Raw genomic sequence first — 22540 nt, 5'->3', positions numbered from 1 at the left:
TTACTAGACATTATGGCATATCACAACAACTAATAAGTGTGTGAAGTCGGCTGCAAAAGCAGGAAAGAACAGTAGTCAATAAGTCAAGGTCAGGGCGTTCTCGAAAAACAACAGACAGGGAGGACAGAATGACTTGTAAGCAGTCGGCTGCCGATCCACGAAAACTTGCTCGACAGATCAGGGATGACCTGGAGCAAGATCGTGGACTGAACCTACATGTCTCTACTGTGAAACATCGACTCGTAGAAGGTGATTTAAATGGTTGACGACTCTCACCTAAACTACTCATACATTAAAAAAAAAAAAAAGGAAGTAATTTGGAAAGAAAAATCAAACCTGGAAAGCTACAGAATGGTCTAAGGTTTTATGGAGTGATGAAAGTAAATATAATCTATTTTCGCCTGATGGTGTGCTGTATTTATACATCCACCATAAAACCAAAGGAACAACAGAAAACACCAGGTACCGTCTATTAAGCACGATAGTGGCAGTGTCATGATGTGGGTACGTTTCTCTAGATGTGGGGTTCGTCATCTAGTCCACACAGGAGGCAAAAGGATCGTTTCCTGTACAGTTCAGAAAGAAATTTGACTCCGCTGGGGGGAAAGGATATGACAAGTAGAAGGATATAGAAGGATATGTCAACACGACACTGATTCAAAGTACACCTCCTGTCATTTACAAGTTATTTTCACATAAAAATTTGTAACCATTGCAGCTGCCAAAGCCAGAATTCGAATTAAATCCAACTGAACACATCTAGGATGTATTAGATCGGTGAGTGTTTCGTACAACGTACTCCGATGAAGATCAGTTTGCTGCTGCCTTACTGGAAGAATGGTCAAAACTCTCCTTTGACCTATTACTAAAACTTGAGGATTCACTGCCAAATAGATGTGTAGCTGTGATCAAAGCCTATGGATATGCAACGAAATACTGATTTTTTTCTTCGGATTCCAAAATGGTGTTGTTTTGTTCTCAAATACTTAGACCTGCAAAGTACTTTCGAGCCACAAAGATTGTTATTTATGTTCTGATGTAAGTGGTGGTGGTGGTTAGTGTTTAACGTCCCGTCGACAACGAGGTCATTAGAGACGGAGCTCAAGCTCGGGTCAGGGAAGGATTGCGAAGGAAATCGGCCGTGCCCTTTCAAAGGAACCATCCCGGCATTTGCCTGAAACGATTTAGGGAAATCACAGAAAATTCTGATGTAAGATAACTTTGTTTAAACGAAATGTAATTTTTTACTAGATGGATTATAATTACGTACATCTTTCGTATTCACTGACAGATTTTTCTTTTATACACTTATCTTTACGCAGTTGTAACTAATGCTTTCTACAAAATAATTTTGAGCGCTACTGTAATTAAAGAGACGTGAAATTAATTCAGTTTCTCAGACAAAAAGAACAAATATACTTCCTCGTTTCAGTAGAGACTGCTTCACAAAACATATGGTTTCAATTGAAGCAAGTGAAATAGTTAACCCATTCCTACCCACTATAGACGTCCTCGTATTTTTCTTGGCCAAATTCGCAGACGTGTCTGCATACACTCTGAGACCGCCATCTGATATGACAAGTGGAGGTTCCTCTTGTTTATTGTCGCTGCTTGATGAACCTGAAACATTGTAATTTCTTCCTCTAACTTGTTTCTGATATTTGGTGGCAGGTTTCTTGTTGTATTCGCCAATACAAGTTCACAAAAATAAAAATAAACTTTTTACCTCGTCAAATAATACCTTGTTCTCCGTTTCGAAACCTTTTTTATGTCCGAAAGCTATCCAGCCATTATTTTGAGTCATCATTCCTACTCGTAATAAATTTGCAACTCACGTAGTTCCAAAAGCGCTTCCATGCATTACACTGTACACTCTACAAAATCCTGCCTGCCGCACACCGCAGCTATCCACTACTAACTGTCAAAGGTTCTACGACTCCACAGTGCTGCCATCGCAGACACGGATGTTGTTGCCTAACAACCGTTTTTCTAACCACAATTCTTCAAATATATCATTTTTCTTTACAAATATTAACACCTCCAAAACCATCATCAAAAAATAGCCACTTTATACTGTGTTATGACCAGTATTTGCCTTGTTCTATACAAAATAGTAGTAGTAGTAGTAGTAGTAGTAGTAGTAGTAGTAGTAGTAGTAGTTTTATTCATCCGTAGATCTCTTTTTACAAGGATATAGGACATGTCAAAGTATTTACAAGCTTAGATCAATTTACAATAAGCTAATTCGTATACACATATATTTACAGACTTCTAGTTAGAGACAATCATTAGATTTTACTCCTGGTATACAATAATTTATTTACAAATAACTCATTAAATAATGTAATGCCACACTATTCACTCATATTTCACTATCAGTCACTGCACACACTATACACACATTGTTTCATAACACTTCACTCACTACATACACACACACACACACACACACACACACACACACACACACACACACACACACACAGGTGATCCTTGGGCCATCTTCTGTACTGCAAGTTCCCATTTGCTATCCTGAAAAACTGAGTCAGCATCCCTTCATAATGAGTGAGATGTTGAGCTCAGAAAGAGGAAGAGGTGTTAGTATTGTGCTATGCATAGCTTGAGGGGAGAGTGTCTCTAGAAAGGAAAAAAGAAGAAAAATAATAAAGTGGAGGTGTTATGTGGAATATTGGATGTTTTATAATCATCATTATTATTATTATTTGTTTGTATAACATTTTTTTATCAAACCCCTACTCTGCTTTATCTAAGTAATCCTTCAATGTATAAAATGTATTGCATAACAGGTACTTTTTAGCTGCCTTCTTAAATAAGTGTATTTTTGAAATTTCTTTAATCTCTTTTGGTAATTTATTGTACAGTTTTATTCCTTGGTAGTATGAAACGTACCTCGAGAATATGTAAAACTCCGCTCAAATGAAAGACATCATTTTCTTCTTCTGCTTTTTCGCGTAATTTTCTATCTTATATGCCACATAACACTTTTTCCATTTGAAACCATGAGTTGCATCCATTTTTTAGAACAGTGGTTCTATACCTAAGGACCAGCCTGTAGTACTATATTAGACATTAGCACTGGATCGATTTAGGGCAGGGTCACTGCATCAATGCATTAATGCGATCTGGAAGTCATCTGATTTATAATGAAATGGTTGTTGTGTGTGGATAGAAAAACTGCATAGTTGCTTCTTAATTTTCTGATAATGAACGTCACATTAAATAGTAATGGGGGCATTTGTGACCTACATTCTAGTTAAAAATAGGATGCGTTTTTGAGGAGTTAAAGCGAAAAGTCGTGACAGGTCCCTATTAATAATTGACACAATTTTTTTCGATAATTTCGCAGGTGGAGCTCAAGTCCAGTATACAGACACTGGACTTCCTGGTGACGGAGGGCGGCAGCAACTTCAGCGTGGGCCAGAGGCAGCTGCTGTGCCTGGCGAGGGCCATACTCAGGAACAACAGGATCCTGGTGCTTGACGAGGCCACCGCCAACGTCGATCCGGGGTAAAATACTCAAAATTACATTTGTTTTATCGTGAACTCTTGCGTACTATACAATGTCTGTTACAACGATGCGCTGTGTTTTAATTTTACAACCAGTAACTTACATGTGGATTACGGGTATATGCAAACACGCTAGCTGAGCAGGCTCCTGCGCATATGAGAGAATTCGACGTGATTTATGATTCTACCCCATTGTCCAGAACAATACATGATTTATTACCTCCCTCCCCTTACGAGACACAGTAGGAATGCATCTAGAATTCAGGATTATTCATTATCCTCCTTTCCCATACCCCTACCCCTCCACCCTCCAACCGCTCTCTGTTTTTAATAACAGTCTTAGTCCCACAATTTTGACGACGAGGAAAGGTCTTTAAAATTGTAGCAATTTTCGCCATTCAACAATCTCACGATGAAGAAAAGCAGTAAAAATTGTCCACAATTTTACGAAAAGAATCAACACTTTAGTGACGAGGAAAAAAACTTGAAAATTGCTGATCGATGCACACCCATAGAATTCCCGCCAGCATTAGGCGAGAGTAAAAAGAAACCATACTGGAGGGGAAGTAAACGGCTTTGACATCGCTCCCGACCCAATCAGCGCGTGCATGCAGGCCGGAAATGATGCAAAGCCATACAAATGAGCGGGCTCATAGTGGCAAGTTCTTAGTAAATTTTACTCTGTTTTGCAATTACTGAAATAACAACACAGAACCTCACAACGTACGAAATTTCACTTCGTTTACTTCTCTTCCTTTTGGCCGCTTCACTTCATTTTGAGGCAGTGTGTTAGCAGTATTAAGGTAGTCACTGCTCTCACATTATTTTCTGCTGACGCTGCTCCCTCCAAGACAATTTCGTTTCCGGTTGTTTGTACGGAAATGGAGAACGACTTAGAAGGTATTTGCATTTTGTTAATTGAACAACAGTGCTCTCAAATAAGCTTGCATGTGAAAGAATGCCGGCAACCAACATATAACAGAATAGTGATAAACTTCAGTAGCATTAGTGCCCTGTTTAAACATCCTGGGATAATACTATGAGTTGATATGAAGTGGGATGGATACTTGTAATCGGTGGTAGGGATCGGAGGAGAGGTCAGGAAATGTGCAGTGTATCTGTTGTCATGAATGGAACAGCCTGACGAACCGCTGCTGAGACGCGCCGACTCGACACAAAAGGAACCGTGTATGTATTTATTGGCGGGATCGAGTTGCTTCGGAAAGTGGTGTGAAGACTTAGCAGACGGACCGCGAAGAATGGCATATCCGCTAGGACCTGTCGTGAATGGCTCAAAAGTAGCAGAAAGGACTTACCGACTGTCGCCCTTTCGGAACGAGAATAGCACAACTGTTTCACCTCCGAAGATGCGATACCACCCCGAGTTTTCTCCTAAAAGTTGGAGAAAAGAAAATGGTTCAAATGGCTCTGAGCACTATGGGACTTAAAATCTGAGGTCATGAGTCCCCTAGAACTTAGAACTACATAAACCTAACTAACCTAAGGACATCACACACATCCATGCCCGAGGCAGGATTCGAACCTTCGATCGGAGCGGTCGCACATTTCCAGACTGAAGTGCCTAGAACCGCTCGGCTACACCGGCCGGCTCGAAAAGTTGAACTTGTTTATGAACAACCTACGTGCTGGCAGCCTGCGGAACTCTGGGAAGTATCCCCTGTACGCTTGCACAGCAACGGAAATTCAGCGTCCTGAACCTCGGAATCGAGAGGAGCACTATGGTTGAGGAGGTATCTTCTGCTCGCTGGTTTTAACATTTCGCCGGCAAATGAGAAGGCGTGGGTCGTAGCTCCAGCGCCCTGACAGCACAAGAGACGGGATACGACGAATAAAACCATGAACTTGGAGTTGGAGCAGTTTTATTCTCCTCATCTGCTGCTTCTTCTGGAGCGCTTAAACTATCTTGCCGCTGTTGGCTCTGATATTTCTTGCTGCTTGACAATGCGACTACGAGCCTTCACTTTGATTATTAACTGACTCGTGCTGGAACTTTGCCTCAACATTTGTTAGTCAAGATTTTCTCTGCGCCTGCCTTTGCTACCAATCTGATTCTTGTTAACTTTCACTTGGTACACGACATTCTGAGTCCCTTTCCAGTGACAGCCTGATTTCATATACAGTGCACTGCTGATGCCACGGACATTCGACTTTTTTATTCTGCGCCTTGTCTGAAGCCAGTCTTCCATTTCTCACATGATGCTGCTTTGACAGTGTAATTCCCAACAACTGTTCGAATTTTGACTCTAGTTACTTACATGCTGCCTGTGTTGTACGTCCACCCAACCCTCATCCAAGGTAGCGACTGCCACAAGACAGCCACTCTGATCGTCCCACACTAAGCAAAGGATTGGAGACCATTCACGGCCGGCCCCTGTCAGTATCACGCGCCCCTGGAGCCCCTCACAGAGAAGCAAGAGGGAGTCGCTGCTTCAAACATCCGCCGCTCAAGCCTGTCTGTCGTTGAAATCCACTTGCCGCAATCACCGACAGCTAACTTACGACTCTGGTAAAATCGACGATTCAAGGATAACCCACACGTGCAGTGTCTGCCCAGGCAGTCCACTCAAAATGACCCTGAGACCATTTACTAAGGATGTTCTTGTTTTCTGAATTATTCCGATTAATTTTCATCATAATTTTGGGTTCAACTCTCACAAGGAACCCCTTGAGTGCGAGGTCGCAAAAGGCCAATGGTAGTTACGGCATTGGACGTCCCGCATATTGTCTGTCATGCAGCCATAATACTAGCTGCTAACGGCAACAGGGGGCGTGAGAGGAGGTATCCAGTGGTGAGCACAGCATGAGGCCACGGAGCGTAGTTGAAATCCTTAGTCAACCACTAAGTCACGACAGGGCTACAGTACTATCGGTGTTGTTGATACAAAGCAGAGCAATGGCAACGATAAGCAAAGAAAACTTTATATTATATCTACAACTGTTGGCGAAACTGACATTTAGTCGGAAAGAAACCCAAGAAATTTTACAGAGTGAGAAAGAAGTGGCAGATGAAATATCAGCGTTTCCGCAAGATGAGTCAGTGGAACATATAGTGTGGTACTCGCTCGACTATGCGGTCAGTGTACTTGAGTGGTATAACAATGAAGATACAGTGTATGAGGTGAAAAATGGTACTGGAACAGGTAGTCCATTGTCCTTGCTGTACAGGCAGACACAAATCCCGTCTGCAGTGAAACGTACTAAAGGACACTTGCTGTCCAAGAAGCGGGTACTAAACATAATTACGTACATAGAATATCAGCTGCAGCGTAGTAATATATATATATATATATATATATATATATATATATATATATAGATAACGAAATTTCAAACAAAGCGTCAACCTGACGATGGAAACTGCGGAATCGGTCCTAAAATATGCAGATGACATAAACTTACCTTATCGATAAGTAAGGACTGTTTTCAACTCCGACCAAACCCGATTTGTAAAGAAAATGCAGATGAAAGGAACCTTGGAAATTAGAGGTACCTAGAGAGTAGTATCACGATCAACTAACTCAATGCTTTAAGGCATTCGTCTGCAATTATGCCGACTGTTAATCTGGATGGTAAATTGGCTGGAAAGTTATTTATTGTGCTGCATGAAGTTGGACGAGCTCTGCCCCTAAGATATTTTCTTGTGAGCGTGATCTTGTTAGGGCAGTAGGGAATATTTACGCCACAGCAAGCAAAATTGGGAAAATGGGCTTGTAAGAGAACTACAAATTAATATGGTATGAGCACTGCTTTTGGGAATACCTAGTCAAAATAATTTGATTCATGGTCTGCGCATAAAAATCATACTTCTTTAGAGTAAATTATCTCTCCTGAGAAGCGTGACAATGCAATTCATACTACCTGGAACCACTGGACAAATTCATCTTCTGAATGTTTGTTTTCTCCGTCCCTACAAAACAGATTATCGCACTATCTGCAGCTACACCTTAAAGGACAGCCAGTTTCACGATAAGCTCCACGACAGATTGTTTCGCATTCGGTCGCATGTAATCACATTCCATCACTTCTCATCACCCCTTTACACAAATATGATTGTGTGTGTGTCCTTTAGGAGTAGATACCTGGCTAACGTCCTTCTCGGTGTCTCACAAAGAGTTCGCCTTCGATCTTGATGATGCGAACCTTTGTGATCAGTGCGGCGTGCCATTTTTCATTCGGTGTTCACCGTACAAGTTAATCGTTTGTATTGAATATTTCTTGAATGTCGACGACGCCCGTTTTGTGAAGTGTAGCCCCATGGAAGGTGGATGCCTGCACCTATCGGACACTCATTTTCTGTCGCCCTCCAGTTGCACATGGTGAGTGGTTAGCAGCTAATAGTTTTCCTGTCGTGATTGTTAACACTGCAGTTTCTAATGAGCCTTACTAAAGACTGAATTATCGGCCTCGCATTCAAGGGGTTCCTTGTCAGGCAAGTCGACCCTCAGTGCGACTCCACATTAGACTTAACTTTTGGTTTGATCGACAGTGATTAGAAATGGCACCTGGTTAACGAAAATTCTATTGAATTTTACCAGTTTGAATGTCCCTTTCGAATTTAGCAACATTTTAACGCCAACATGACGCATATTTTAGATTTTACCACCTTTTGATGTCATTTGCAGGGTGTTGCAGTGTTCTAGCACACCGGTACGGTCTGGTCAAGATGGTACGACCGTGAACACTGAAAGAATTCAGAGACGCATTGCTCGGATCGAACCAGTACGCCATAGCCTGTGCCAAAGTGTAACAAATGTTCACGAAAATCAATGAGAATCTTAGAAAAAAAGACGACTTTCTTGTCGTGAAAACGTGTTAGGTAAATTTAGAGTACCCATAATTAGTACTTTTATACTATAAAGTGTATAGAAAACATTTTAACGTCTACCTTAACTTGTCCTTTTTGGAACTGAGGAAAGCTAGTAATATTGAGGCTTTTTAAAAATTTACAGTGATTTGAAGTATCATGTAGCTAATTATTGAAATCCGGAATTGATGAAATGCCTGTACTATCTATTGATAGTTGCTGAAGTTCTCAAAAGTTAATCTGTTACTGCCTCATAAAAGTGTGTTAACCGTGTAAATGGAACGTATCATCGAAACTGCTAAATAAACGAAATACAGAAATCCAAAAATTTTCCACAAAACTTTTTGTCTTCAAGCTTCTAAAACTGCCCACGTCGACTTTTGGTGATGTGATTGTGAACTCGAAACGAGAAGGAACAACAACAGCTACAACAAGACCAGCCAGACCTCACCTGCTGACGGCCAAGGACCGTCGCTCATGGCGGAGGGTGGTTTCAAAACATCGCATGAAATCAGCGGAAGGAATCATGTGTGAGTTCCAAGGCGCTACCAGCAATCCACCTGGCACAATGACTGAGCCCAGATGGCTAAAATGAGTGTGGCGCAGTCGCCGAGCAGCTCCTCACTAACCACGCCTTTCTGTAGCCAGTGATAAACGACACTTGACGCGTTGTGAACAACGACACTACTCGACAGTGGATGACTGGAAATGAGTAATGAATCAAGTTATACCTTGTGCCAATCCGATGGAAGGGTTTGTGTTTGGCGAATACCTGGAGAACGTTGCTGCTATCGTGTGCAGTGCCAATAGTGAAATACAGAGAAGGTGGTGTTCTGTGTTAGGTACCGGGGTGTTTTTCGTTATTACGGCGTGGTCACATTATAGCATTCAAGTAGGCTCTAAATGCACAAGGATGTTAATACACTTTGCAGTATTATGTACTGCGGACAGTAATGGAGCAGTTCGGAGACGATGACAGTTTGTATCAGTGCACCCTGCATCTGTGAGGCAATGAACTGTGGACAACAACATTCCTGTGATGGAGTGGCCTGCCCAGAGTATTGACCTGAATCGAATGAAACGTCTTCCCAGAATGCAGAGCCCAACTCCACTACCTCTTCAGGTTTTGGCTTTTGCCAAACACTGGACTGCCTTCCTCTACATGCATTCAGAAACCTCACTGAAAGTGTGCCCAGTAGCGTTCAAGCTATCATAAAGGCGCAGGATGGGCACAGCTTACATTAATGTTCACTTACATGCGTCCAGATACTTTTGGCCAGAAGTGCGTTATGGCTGAGTCACAGACGGAGACCAATGCGATGGGCTTTTGGGGATGACTGTTCAGTTGAAAGAGTTTGAGATATACAGCTGTTATGTGGTCTTTGACTACAATAAACTTCCGTGTCATTGCTCATTTTTGGCGATGTTTATTAAACACAAGTAGGTACTTCATTTTGAACCAGAAACCATATCCTTCATAAAGGTTTTGAAGTAATATATTAAGCAGTAAACAGTTTGACTCTAATACACTAAGCTCGCGATAATCCCGCTACTCGTTGCACATATGGGTGCCGTATTGGAAGAAGTGTTGGACTATTGAAAGTGTACGAAATTTTGTCAGCTGCCGCAAGGTATGCCGACTTTTCCAGTTTCGTAGACAACCCTTATTTATTGCAAACAAGTTACAAGTTGTTTAGAAAATTCAGTTGCTTTTCATTTTATTATTGGGCCACTGACTTGAATTCCTTTACCGCGTTCTTGTACGAACTAACGATAAAGACCTATGCACAATCCTACATGCTGTCTTTCACATTAACATCCGTTTTCTCATTTCGATCTCCGTTTGGGTTGGTTATAGTCGAGAAACTAGTTTCTTTCTGATGTTACGAATAGTTGTTGGCCGCGCGGGATTAGCCGAGAGGTCTCGGTGGCTCCAGTCATGACTGTGCGGCTGGTCCTGGCGGAGGTTCGAGTCCTTCCTCGGGCATGGGTTGTGTTTATTTGTCCTTAGGATAATTTAGGTTAAGTAGTGTGTAAGATTAGGGACTGACGACCTTAGCAGTTAAGTCCCATAAGATTTGACACACATTTGAACATTTGAATAGTTGTTGCTCGTCCAACATTGTACCCAACAGTTTCGATGAACTTCAATTCAGCTTCTCTAAAATTTCGAGTTTCTGCTGATATCTAGTTTAACGTGTTTCCTTCTAGAAGCCATGACACTGAACTTAGAGAAAGTAGCAATTTAAAATGCTTATTCTGTTGTTCAACATTGTAATTAACTAACAACATTGTTGCGCGCGATAGTCAAACGTTTTGTGTATCATTTCTGCTTGAGCGACCAGAGACTCTATTACTGAAAGGCCGGACTACTGAGGGCCAAATTAGCGAGAGTTTAGTGTGTTAAAATCTTAAACTGGCAGCTGTAACACGTGCCACGCTACAAAAATATTTCTTTAATTATAGTAAAATATTTAAATTCCTTTTGATATGCGGTAGCGTTCTCGCTTCCACGCCCGGGTTCCCGGGTTCGATTCCCGGCGGGGTCAGGGATTTTCTCTGCCTCGTGATGGCTGGGTGTTGTGTGATGTCCTTAGGTTAGTTAGGTTTAAGTGGTTCTAAGTTCTAGGGGACTGATGACCATAGATGTTAAGTCCCATAGTGCTCAGAGCCATTTGAACCATTTCAAACTTTCGATATAAACTGGCAAACATTCTTGAAAAAATTTAATTTGTCCAAATATCAGGTAAATATAGAAAGTAAATGTGTGTCGAAACACCATCGTGTGGACTTTATATTTCTGTATAACATGTTTTCAGAAAACAAGTCATGTTAACTATAATGTTTCAGGACGGACGCTCTGATTCAGGCAACAATTCGGCGAAAATTCAAAGACTGTACAGTGCTGACCATAGCTCACAGGCTGAATACCATTATGGACTCTGACAAGGTACTCGTTATGGATGCTGGAACTATGATGGTAAGATATGTTCATGTTATTATGGCAGTCACTACAGTCGCTACAAAACAGAAAAGTGTGTATGGAGAAAGTACAAAAAGTCGCAAGAAGTTTAGGGGTTTTCGAGTAGGGTACTTGTGAACATATGACACCAATACACACGTTGTGGAGTATCAACGAGGCTCTGGGAAGACAGAGTTCTCTAACAGCCCGTCTCAGAGAGATGGCAGCACATGTTGTACGAAATGAGTCAAGACAACAAGAAGAGGACAACGATGTCTTTTACGATGGAGTCTTTGAATAAAATACCCTCGGTAAACATGCTACCTCAAATCTGGATAAACCCTGAACCTCTAGATGACAAGATTTTTCGTTTTCGTCAGAGGCTATATTTGACTGTTGTGAAACAGGCGGGGTTCCCACTTCTATGCCCACAGGATGGCATCTGATTGGCTGGACTACGTTATGGTGACAATGTTTCAAGGTGGAGGTAGAGAAGGATAGACAATTACCTTTCTTAGATGGGTTGGTCGAGCGGAAAGCAGATGGACGTCTTGGCCATTCTGTATGCCGAAAGCCGATGCACACAAATCTATATCTCAATGGTGCGGCTTTCACCAAGTTATGCTGAACACCCTACTTCACCGAGACAAGACTATTTCGAACAAGCGGAACCTCATGTCTGAACTGAATCATCAGACTATTGTGTTCAGAAGGAATGGGTATTCAGACCGCTATGTCGCGGAAACCAAAACGCGACTTAGACCAACAAAGTCAGCAGGACCAATACACAGAGCGGTTTCCAATCTACAGCGCAACGACTACTAAGATAGTAGAGTCTTAAACAGGCAAGGAATCAGGCCAATGCTTCGCCCATCCAGTAAAGTCAAGGAAATGTTACGACCTGTTAAAGATAATACCGGCCTAAGAGTGCCAGGGCTTTATAATATCCCTTGTCTGTGTGACAGCAGTTACATGGATCAGTCTATACGGATTGTTGTCGATCGCTGTGTTGAATATTAGCGTTACATGAAGTACAGGAATTAAAAAAGATCAACGGCTGCAGCGCGCAGCGTGTTAAATAAACACGAGATTATGTTAGACATTTGGTAATTTCGGCTCACGCTTCGAACTATTGGGATTCTGTGATTGGAAGAAAGATGTAAATTAGATTCTGTGATAGAAACTTGAACAGAGACACCGGTAACACACTTAACAATGCATGGAAGAGTGTACTTGGTAAAGAAAGAGCTTGTACTTTTTGTAGCTCAGCTTTCGATAGGCGTGATGGCGCTGCAAGCGACGTTGGATAAAGTGCGCAGACATAATCAATGGGCACAGAGGACGCAATCTTGGGAGGCGCCATTTCCGTGATGTCACTATGGTGTCATCAAGCCAATCGTACGCCAACTTTTGGCGTAAAAGTAGGACTTTCGCCTGATTCCCGACAAATCAGACATAGCCGCTGACGACAATAATTCAGGTAGTCATCAAAAGCTTGCGATTTTATCTGAATTGGATACAGCAACTTTACCAAGAACCTTTTATCCAAGACAACAAGAATGTCTGTACGTGAATGAAAGAGTATAAATGAAGCAAAATTAACTTTTGGGTCGAGACAATAGAATTTAAGAAATAATGAATCAAGAGGGACATTACTTTTACATACAAACAAAAGTTGGCAGTGGAAGCAGTTCCACAATATGGTTTGTTATCAGTCCTAGCGATTATCAGACACAAGTAAAGTTATGAGATCAAAAGGAAACTGATCCATGTCAGTAATGTTTAAAGGCTTTCATTTCTCCCTAAGCCACTATATCTATAGTGAGTAGTGATTAGTCAGTAAAGGGTATATAACAGTATAATACAGTTACATATTACTTGCATTGAAAGTGTGTTTACAGTTGCTACATTTACCGACAATTTGTGATAGCACTAGTATTGCCATCAACATTGCTGCAATGTGGGTACAACACACAGGGATATTGCGGTATGCGCAGACAATGTTGCAGGTAATTGCTGAGTTATAGCTGAGGTGTTGCCACTATTGCCCACAAAGGGTGGAGAATACTTCATATGCTGGGTCATATCTGTCTCTGTCCTCATCTGTAATGCTTCCATCTCACACTGAGCCCCGCCTCAGTTTTTCCACGCCGACAGCGCTGCAGTGTCAGTTCGCGTGATATGAAAGGTGAACCAATGGAAGAAGTTAGCGACACTCCCGGCTTGCGCGGAACTCGGGAGTCGCCATATTGGATTTCGTCGTATTTCGCTGTTGTCATATTATAATTTGTATCTTTTAAGGCAACAGAACACTGAAAATTTATCACAAACACGTCACTCTTGGTAGGATTTGTTATAATAAAATTCCAGTTACCAAAACTTCGGCAGTAAGCCTTCGGTTCAAAAATGGCTCTAAGCACTATGGGCCTTAACATCTGAGGTCATCAGACCCCTAGACTCAGAACTACTTAAACCTAACTAACCGAAGGACACCACACACATCCTGCCCGAGGCAGGATTCGAACTTGCGACAGTAGCAGCAGCGCTGTACCGGGTTGAAGGGCCGCGAACCGTTCGGCCACAGCAGCCGGTTTAAGCCTTCTGGTGACCCTAACATGAACGATAACATTATTCTATGTTGCACGTGCTCACCGTGGTCCGGGGTTAGGGGCGGAGTTAGGAAGTGAAAAGAAGTAGGGTTGTCTCCTGCTATGAGCAAATATTTGTTTTCCTCTCCGCATTTGTAACATTCCGATACGTTTTATTAATGCAAGCCAAGTGCGTTCTGCAGCATTCAATATATAAGGGTATGTTTTCAAGAATCAGTTTCTTCGGTTTTGTTACTTCAAATGTGATGATGAGGAACGAACTGGACCGAACCTCCCGTGGCTCTCGGTTTCCCGTGTAAATTCGAATGCCTGAACAGTTTTAAGGACTTTGTCTGAGAACGCCGTGAAGCCTGGAAGCGTGCTTCCTTGTCAAGCGAAAAATGGGGAAGCAAGTCCTGAATCTACGAGACAGCATACGGTACTCGACATGGTTCTTTGGAACACACAAATGCACAACGACGACCAAGATGCCGACGGTCAGTGACCTTGTCACTGTAGGTGTCCGATGGTTGTTTATAACACCGGTGAAATTTAAATTCACCAAATACCACATGGCATTGACACCCATAATGATCCGACATCAGATTACGAAGTTCAACATTAGAAGAACTATCAGGATCTTTGGTGAGGGACAATTGACGGAGCAAACCCAACACACTATGCGAAGAACATGACAAAAAATGACGCTCACCATCTGAATCTCTTACTTTGCAGGCCGTGAACTGATAGTAGATCGTCGTAAGTATGTTTCCCAATCCTCAACGCCATTCAGAAGGGAGGGAAGTGGTGGATCTGCCAAAGCCATCTCAGTCCTGAGAGAAAACGCAGCAGTTGTATGTAGCTTCAGTAAGGCAATCTGCTGTTTCTATCGGTCCAGTAACTGCTGAACAAGAATTCATTGTTTCTTCTGTTGTTGGAGCCTGTGGTGTGTGTACTGTAAGACCTTCGGTACACAAACCATCAGATTATTTGACTTGTCGCTCTAACGAAGTAGGCGAGTGTCAGCAATATGTCTCGTGCTCTTATCGTAGCGTGTTTATCTTCTGCCGTTAGGTCAGACGATAGAAAAGCCACTTGCACGCTTAGAGTAGCAGCAGATTGACGGTGACCAACTATAAACAAAACTTGATTAATTTTCATACACATTTATTAAAATAATAAAAAGTATAGACATTATGTAATTTGATTCTGGCTGCTGTTTACAATTGACAGACTGAAGTTCCATTGGTCTTGGTACGTTAATCTTATTCTCACATATCTCTGATACTTGACAAAGTGTCTATTCATTTATCTTCATGGCTATGTACAGGAATAGGGTAATATTATTAGCCGCAGACTGAAACTTGACTATATACTGGTACAGACTAATGTAGACTGGTACAGATAGGTGCAGATAAATGCAGACTCGTACAGACTAATGCAGACTGACTAATTGGAGGTCTGTACACTCATTATAATACCTCGCGCGTTCATGTATCACAGCGCGAGTATGATCCGTGAGGAGAAAAGGTTCCACATTGGCAGCAATCTCATTGGCTGTGTTACATATTAATACGCGGATCGGCGAAAGCAGAATTTGGTCTGTCTCTAAGGCAGCGCCATTTCCTAGTGTGGAGACGGTTGAGCGCTGCGCCTGCGCTGTTGTGCTTAGCAGGGTGCGCTCTAGTGGGAAAGTTTTGTACACACTGACTACGCGGAACTATGTACACAACAGAGCCACTGTTTCAGAATTCTGCATCCACGTTGTCGATTGTATTGATGCACTGAGAATTTTAGTAGAGTTGTCGCCAGTATAGTAGTCTGCAAGTACAAGCACAGTTCGTTTGTCTTATTACACTGATATACATACACGTAACTAATTCCCCTTGGTGGGCTATGAATCTGACACTTTCAGTGCTAAGGCGCAATCACGTTCGACCTCCTGCAGGAATATCAAAGTAGCGAACAAGGGAGACATAGACAGGAACAGCAGATAGGTGGCACTAGGTGGGAATGTGGGTCGGCCGAGGGGCGTACCCAAATAGCGCAGCTGCGACTAAAACTGCGTCCAGGTGGCGCTGTGGTTAACGTAACTGCCTAGTAAGCAGGAAATCATGGGTTCGAATCCCGGTCCGGCACGCATTTTCACTTATAGCCGCTGACTCCACATAATCTCCTGATGCACCTGATATAATAAATTCCTTCCTTCTTGTCTTTCTTCTACACCTGCACCTCCAATTTATATAATACGTTATTACCTTCAAGAACACAGAATAAAGATAATAACGAATAAGTTAGATGTCACACGCGCGCACACACACACACACACACACACACACACACACACACACACACACACACACACACACACACAGAGAGAGAGAGAGAGAGAGAGAGAGAGAGAGAGAGAGAGAGAGAGAGAGAGAGAGAGAGAGAATAGCTGTCCAATGTTAAAGTCCATATGTAGACGGAAATTGAACCAAAAGTCGTCAACAGACAGTGTCCAGTACAGCGAACATTCCACTGAGAGAGTACACAAGAGAATGAGTAAACTATTCGGCAGGTACATGATTTACCTAGAGCTGTAAAACTACCGTAGACTACCATGAGTAAGAGTAGACTACGGCAGTTTTCCCAGTAGCTTTGGTCAGTTAAGGTAGTATCCGCATTACCTGTCCGTTATATGTATTGTACACCTACTGGTCATTGCCACATTTCGATTATTTTGTTGACGTACTAAAAACTGAGTGTGGATATACAAACTACTGGTAACCTATGGCGCATTTTGTTCTGCATAGTTATCCTTGCCAGCCGGGGTGGCCGAGCGGTTCTAGGCGCTACAGTCTGGGGCAAGTCCTCGGGCAAGGATGTGTGTGATGTCCTTAGGTTAGTTAGGTTTAAGTAGTTATAAGTTCTAGGGGACTGATGACCTCAGATGTTAAGTCCCATAGTGCTCAGAGCCATTTGAACCATGTAGTTATCCTTTTATCTGTTTCCCTAAAACAGTACCTACAGCAGAATTGAAACTGTCGTCGTCTAATTCAGTTTCATTCGAAAACTGTTGTTTTCTAACGTGGAACAAAGGGATATTGTAGTACAAATGAAAAAAAAACGCAATTTCCTCAAAAATGGTAAAATTTAAAAATGCAAAACAAAAACATATTAAAAATCGCTTTAATACTTCGTCTAGTTTATGTATAACACTTTTTTCTTATTACTAAACAACTTATGGACTTTTCAATTATAACAGGATACTCTTGGCTCTGATCATGATGAAGAACGTTTTCTTATGTACAAAATAAAAACACTAAACACACAGAATTTTTGTGTTCGTGGATACAAACTGTACTAGTGTCAAAAGTAATTGTCTGTTTATATGAAAGCGCAGAAGTTACATGAGTAGCCAGCTGTTTTTTACTTATAAAATGCAATCTATATTTTGTAAGAATGTTAAATACATTGGACTGACCATGAACGATGCGCGGTTCTAGTTATATGCAAAAGAAACTAACAAAAAATAAAGAGAAGTCGTTGGTTCCCAGTTTCTCTCTTACACATTCATTTACGTTTCTTTCCCCACCATTTCCTCTACCATTTAAGAAGTCGTTTATGTACTGCACAAAAACTACCAAATCATAGTTTTGCTAGGGACTCCATCTTTTCAAAATATTGTCTTTTAGCCAGTTACTTAATATTTTCAAATTCTGAAAAAGTATTTATTGTTTTTAAGTAATTCTTCTACCAGATTCCATAATGATTATACATTTTCAGTTAAACCTGACACAAAAATTTAAGTCTTGGTAGTAAATAACACTTTCCACAATGAATGACATATTGAATATTTTCAGTTTAGCACAATAGTTAAACAAAATATCTGCTTAAAAAGTTTTTTTATGAGTAAAAGTCAACAACACTTAACGAAATTTGCATCTTTACATTTTTTGTGGGTGTAGTACACGTTATTGAAAACGCGCTATTGCCAGTAGTATGTTAAAAGATATTTTCAGGTTTATACTTAGTAGCTCTCTACAAAGTAAATTGTTAATATGACAACAATTAACAGATTTTGTTTCTTGTAACATTTTTTGAGTGGTCACAGAGAAACCCCCCCGCTCTCCCAGTCCCTTCCAGTAATGTGCATTGTGGAAAATGCTTTGGTTTGCTAGAGCTCATCGCGTCTCCGTGTTCTTTCGAAGAATATGTTCACTCATGCCACAAATGGGACCTATAAATTTAATGCAAACAGTGTCAGTACTATATTTGCCTCTAGTACCCCATTTGCCGAACCGGTTCTCAGAAAACAGATGTGACTGTGTGCCAAAACTCTTATGCTTTACGTCACTGGCTATTTTGTTTGCTTTTTGTGCATACCCAGTTCTTCTCGACACGCTATGCATTTGGAAGTCAGCGTACATTGGTCTTTAAGCTGACTGACTGCGTAAATTAAATCGGTTTTTAATGCAACTAAGTATGTCTTTTTAAGACCAGTTGTCCCTACACTGAGGTGCTTCACGCTAGATCGAAAATCTAACCAACTAGTGATACCTAGAGGAAACCAGAAATGAGCAAAACGGCCCCGTCACACTTCGAGAGACTACCTTTAGAGTCTTCAGATTTAATAGTCTTGTTTCCTTTTTCTGTTGCTTTCACTTTGCCTTTTTGATTGGTTGAAAATATGTTTCCTGTGGCAAAAACAGTAAGATATGTACTGTATGTTTGTGTGTGAGACATGATTTTCGTGTCATTCACATGATTCTAATTTTGTTATTTCTGTATTGTTATCTAAGTATTGTGGAAATTGGAACACGAATTTGACACTGGAATATAGCTTATGTAAGGTAGTTACATGTATTAAGTGCAAAATCTGGTCGTTTCATTAGATTCGTTATTTACGTGTAGTCACAGCGTACCACCTTTCAGGATTACTCTTACCAGCAGCTTCTCAAAGCGTGGAAGGCAGCGATGTTTTTGGCAGTTCATACACGTATTTACTCTTCAGTTGTTACAGGTAGTGTACTATTTTTATGTGAATAGACAAGTATATATGTAAAGGATACCAACCATAAAACTAACAAGTAGTATCTCCAATGTCTTCGATCACGAATTCAACATAACACTAACAGGATCGTATATTTCGAATTAAAGAAAAGATGTAGTACCCGTGATGATATCAAATTTCCTAAACCTCAAGGAAGCACATTACTCCCAATCTTTCGACAAGTGTTAAATAACTGCAGGGAGTCCTCACAGTGTGCTTTACACGGCTCCAATCAGCGTCGAGTCTTTTTGAGTTAGGTTCCCGTGGTTTACCGAAACCATTTCAGGCAATTTCCCGGATCGCTTCCTTCAACGTGGCCGACTGCTCTCCTAGGCTTTTTACAAATGGGCCAGTGGTTCGTCTTCTCTGACCTCGGTATCCATCCTTTTTCCTGGCAGTTTAGCGGCAACCAGTAGTTTTATGTGGAATCTCCAACAAGGTGTAGCTTCCCCGTACACACCAAGCATTTTCAGGAGTGCAAGTCACACTAGTCACGCCAGTTGCCAGAGAAGACCGGAGAAACGACTAGGAATGAAGACAGATTTTACGATATATATGCGGGCATATACTGAGCAGTCAAGCAACACAATTAAAACTTGTAATTTTACAATTATATTTATGTATTTTTGTACATGGTCCAGTGGTACTCTTAGTGTATATTAGTTTTCATATGCGTCGTGTTAAGCAAAGTTCCTACATAAATATCCAGCAGTACAGCAACGGTTTCTTTTTCCAGGAAAATGATCATCCTCATATTCTGCTGACAAACCCTAATGGATTCCTGTCTAAACTTGTGGAGGAGACGGGTCAGGCAATGGCAGAACAATTAAGGAATGTAGCAAAACAGGTGTGTACTCTTTAAGCTAAATTTTCAAATTGTAACGCATAACGTTGATGAATTTAGAAGTAATAAATCACTTTCTCATTTTTCCAGAGCTATGAGGAGTTACATGGGTTAAAAAAAGAACAAATCACGAAGCTATGATCATTGAAGGACACACGTTCTACGTGCTTATCTGACAACTCCTTTTTAGTTGTTCTCTTTTATATTTTAATGCGTATGAAAGAATATAAATACCAGCCACTAAATATGTATTACTTTGCGTACTATCGTTATGGAAGCGCCTTGTGTTTCGAATACTTAGTTGGCAGCTGTGCTACATTTACAAGCAATTTTAGAACATAGTTGATAGGCAGAGAACTGCTTCCTGTATGTTTAGTAGAGATCCGCCAACAATTTCAAAATCCTTGTCAGCTCTCTCACATTGTTACATCTCAGTCAAAGAACTAGATTTCATGTACCTGTATCAGATTTAATTTTTGTTACTTTGTTTGGAGGAACCTTTCTAATAGACATGAGGATACCTTAAATAGGGCGAAGGTCATTCTCAGGTTTAAATTTTTTCTGAGAAATATATGCATTTCTGTTACCTTTAATTCTCCGGTTACCGTTCATTTATGTACTTTAGGAAAACAAGGGAGACAAATTTTGACACCATTACGTTCTAGCTGCTAGATCGATATGCCACGAAAAATAAAAGCAAATGAAATCAAGAACTGTAGAATGTTTTATGAACAATGAAGAATGCTTTGTATGACTATCGATCTTGAAGAGAAAACTGTTGAAATAAATTTTTTATGTAAGATGTTTCAATTTATTGAACATTCCTAACTCAAGATTTAAAGACCGGATATTTACTTACCTGATAGCGCTACCTAAAAGGTGATAAATACGTGAGCATGAGGTGGAATTACAGGATTATAATCTGTATTTTCTGAACTTATACACAATACCATTGCGTGCTTGAGCATCACTCTTTTATCTTACTTGATGAAGAAAGAAGACAAGACCTTCACAGCATAGCGTAGTAATTCTGTACACAAGAATTTTGGACATTAATCAGCTATCATGTCACTGCTTGATGTGAATCTTATCAGTTTAAATTCATAGTTTAAAAGAATCGAATAAAAATATATACCCTTATACAGTTGCAGGAGGGACATAATAATATAATACAATATAATCGCTTGGTCTTTATTTTCATTTGTTTTCTGAGAACATTCCAGATGAACATTAAAAAAAGCCTAAAAATTGTTAGTATTTCACGCTACAAAATAATCTCGAACCCTAAAAATTACTCTTAAGTATTCATGGATCAACGTAAGTATGCATCAGTACAGCTATTTGAAATACAGTATTCGGTCACTCAGTTATTCCTTTTTATAGAACATCAAGAAGATTCCAAAACATTCGAGGTCATTACAAAACAGTCATAAATATTCGAGAGAGTTAAAGAAAACTCTGAAACTTTCTAAACGTTCCCGAACATTCGAATACACAAGACTGAATCGATGTTCTTGAGTGATCATGAAAATAGCACCAAATGACGTCATTTGAAAGCAAGCATAGTACGCTCCCATAGTACGCAGAAACGTTTTCATTCCGGATTGTCTTTAATCATGTAATGAAAAAATTCATGGGGAGACGCTTTTGATGGTGCTAACCGAATTTTTACACTCGGCTAACTCATTCCTGGTGTTTCTCTAACGATTTCTTGGCGCTGTAAAACTACGACAGTTGATCCATTTTGCCACTGTCAATGTGTTTGTGTTCGTTGTATTCTTTAGTGGGATCATAACGGAATGCTTCACCTGCGATACTGTAATCTCTACTTCTGCTGCTTTGCCTTCCTCGTGTCCTAATTTTTCATTCATGCGACTGAGACAGCTGTCTTTCACTAATTTCACTCATTTAACTTATTTCATCTTGTTTCCTCATCAACTTCTATATATCCGCTTGCTGAGTGTCTTGCTCGATCCTCTCCCCAAATTTCATATTATTGCTCCATCTGTTAAGTCACCCCCCCCCCCCCCCCCCCACTGAACCATGGACCTTGCCGCTGGTGGGGAGGCTTGCGTGCCTCAGCGATACAGATAGCCGTACCGTAGGTGCAACCACAACGGAGGGGTATCTGTTGAGAGGCCAGACAAACGTGTGGTTCCTGAAGAGGGGCAGCAGCCTTTTCAGTAGTTGCAAGGGCAACAGTCTGGATGATTGACTGATCTGGCCTTGTAACAATAACCAAAACGGCCCTGCTGTGCTGGTACTGCGAACGGCTGAAAGCAAGGGGAAACTACGGCCGTAATTTTTCCCGAGGGTATGCAGCTTTACTGTATGATGAAATGATGATGGCGTCCTCTTGGGTAAAATATTCCGGAGGTAAAATAGTCCCCCATTCGGATCTCTGGGCGCGGACTACTCAAGAGGATGTCGTTATCATCAGAAAGAAAACTGATGTTATACGGATCGGAGCGTGGAATGTCAGATCCCTTAATCGGGCAGGTAGGTTAGAAAATTTAAAAAGGGAAATGGATAGGTTGAAGTTAGATATAGTGGGAATTAGTGAAGTTCGATGGCAGGAGGAACAAGACTTCTGGTCAGGTGACTACAGGGTTATAAACACAAAATCAAATAGGGGTAATGCAGGAGTAGGTTTAATAATGAATAGGAAAATAGGAATGCGGGTAAGCTACTACAAACAGCATAGTGAACGCATTATTGTGGGCAAGATAGACACAAAGCCCACACCTACTACAGC

At 41.0% G+C, this 22540-nt stretch overlaps 1 protein-coding gene across 1 annotated transcript in view; it reads left to right on the top strand.

Moving 5' to 3' along the window:
- The window catches only part of LOC126335905 (ATP-binding cassette sub-family C member 4-like), a 221127-nt gene extending 200570 nt beyond the window's left edge, over positions 1–20557 (top strand). The window contains exons 22-25 of the mRNA XM_049999378.1: positions 3368–3528; positions 11204–11333; positions 19678–19788; positions 19876–20557. Coding sequence (XP_049855335.1) covers positions 3368–3528; positions 11204–11333; positions 19678–19788; positions 19876–19926 — 453 coding nt within the window. The 3' untranslated portion in view covers positions 19927–20557. The remainder of the gene's footprint in view (positions 1–3367; positions 3529–11203; positions 11334–19677; positions 19789–19875) is intronic.
- Positions 20558–22540: the final 1983 nt, after the last annotated feature.

This window comes from Schistocerca gregaria, chromosome 2 (genome assembly GCF_023897955.1).
Source record: "Schistocerca gregaria isolate iqSchGreg1 chromosome 2, iqSchGreg1.2, whole genome shotgun sequence".
NCBI classification, from domain to species: Eukaryota; Metazoa; Arthropoda; class Insecta; order Orthoptera; family Acrididae; genus Schistocerca; species Schistocerca gregaria.
This window is presented reverse-complemented; position numbering and strand designations above follow the sequence as displayed.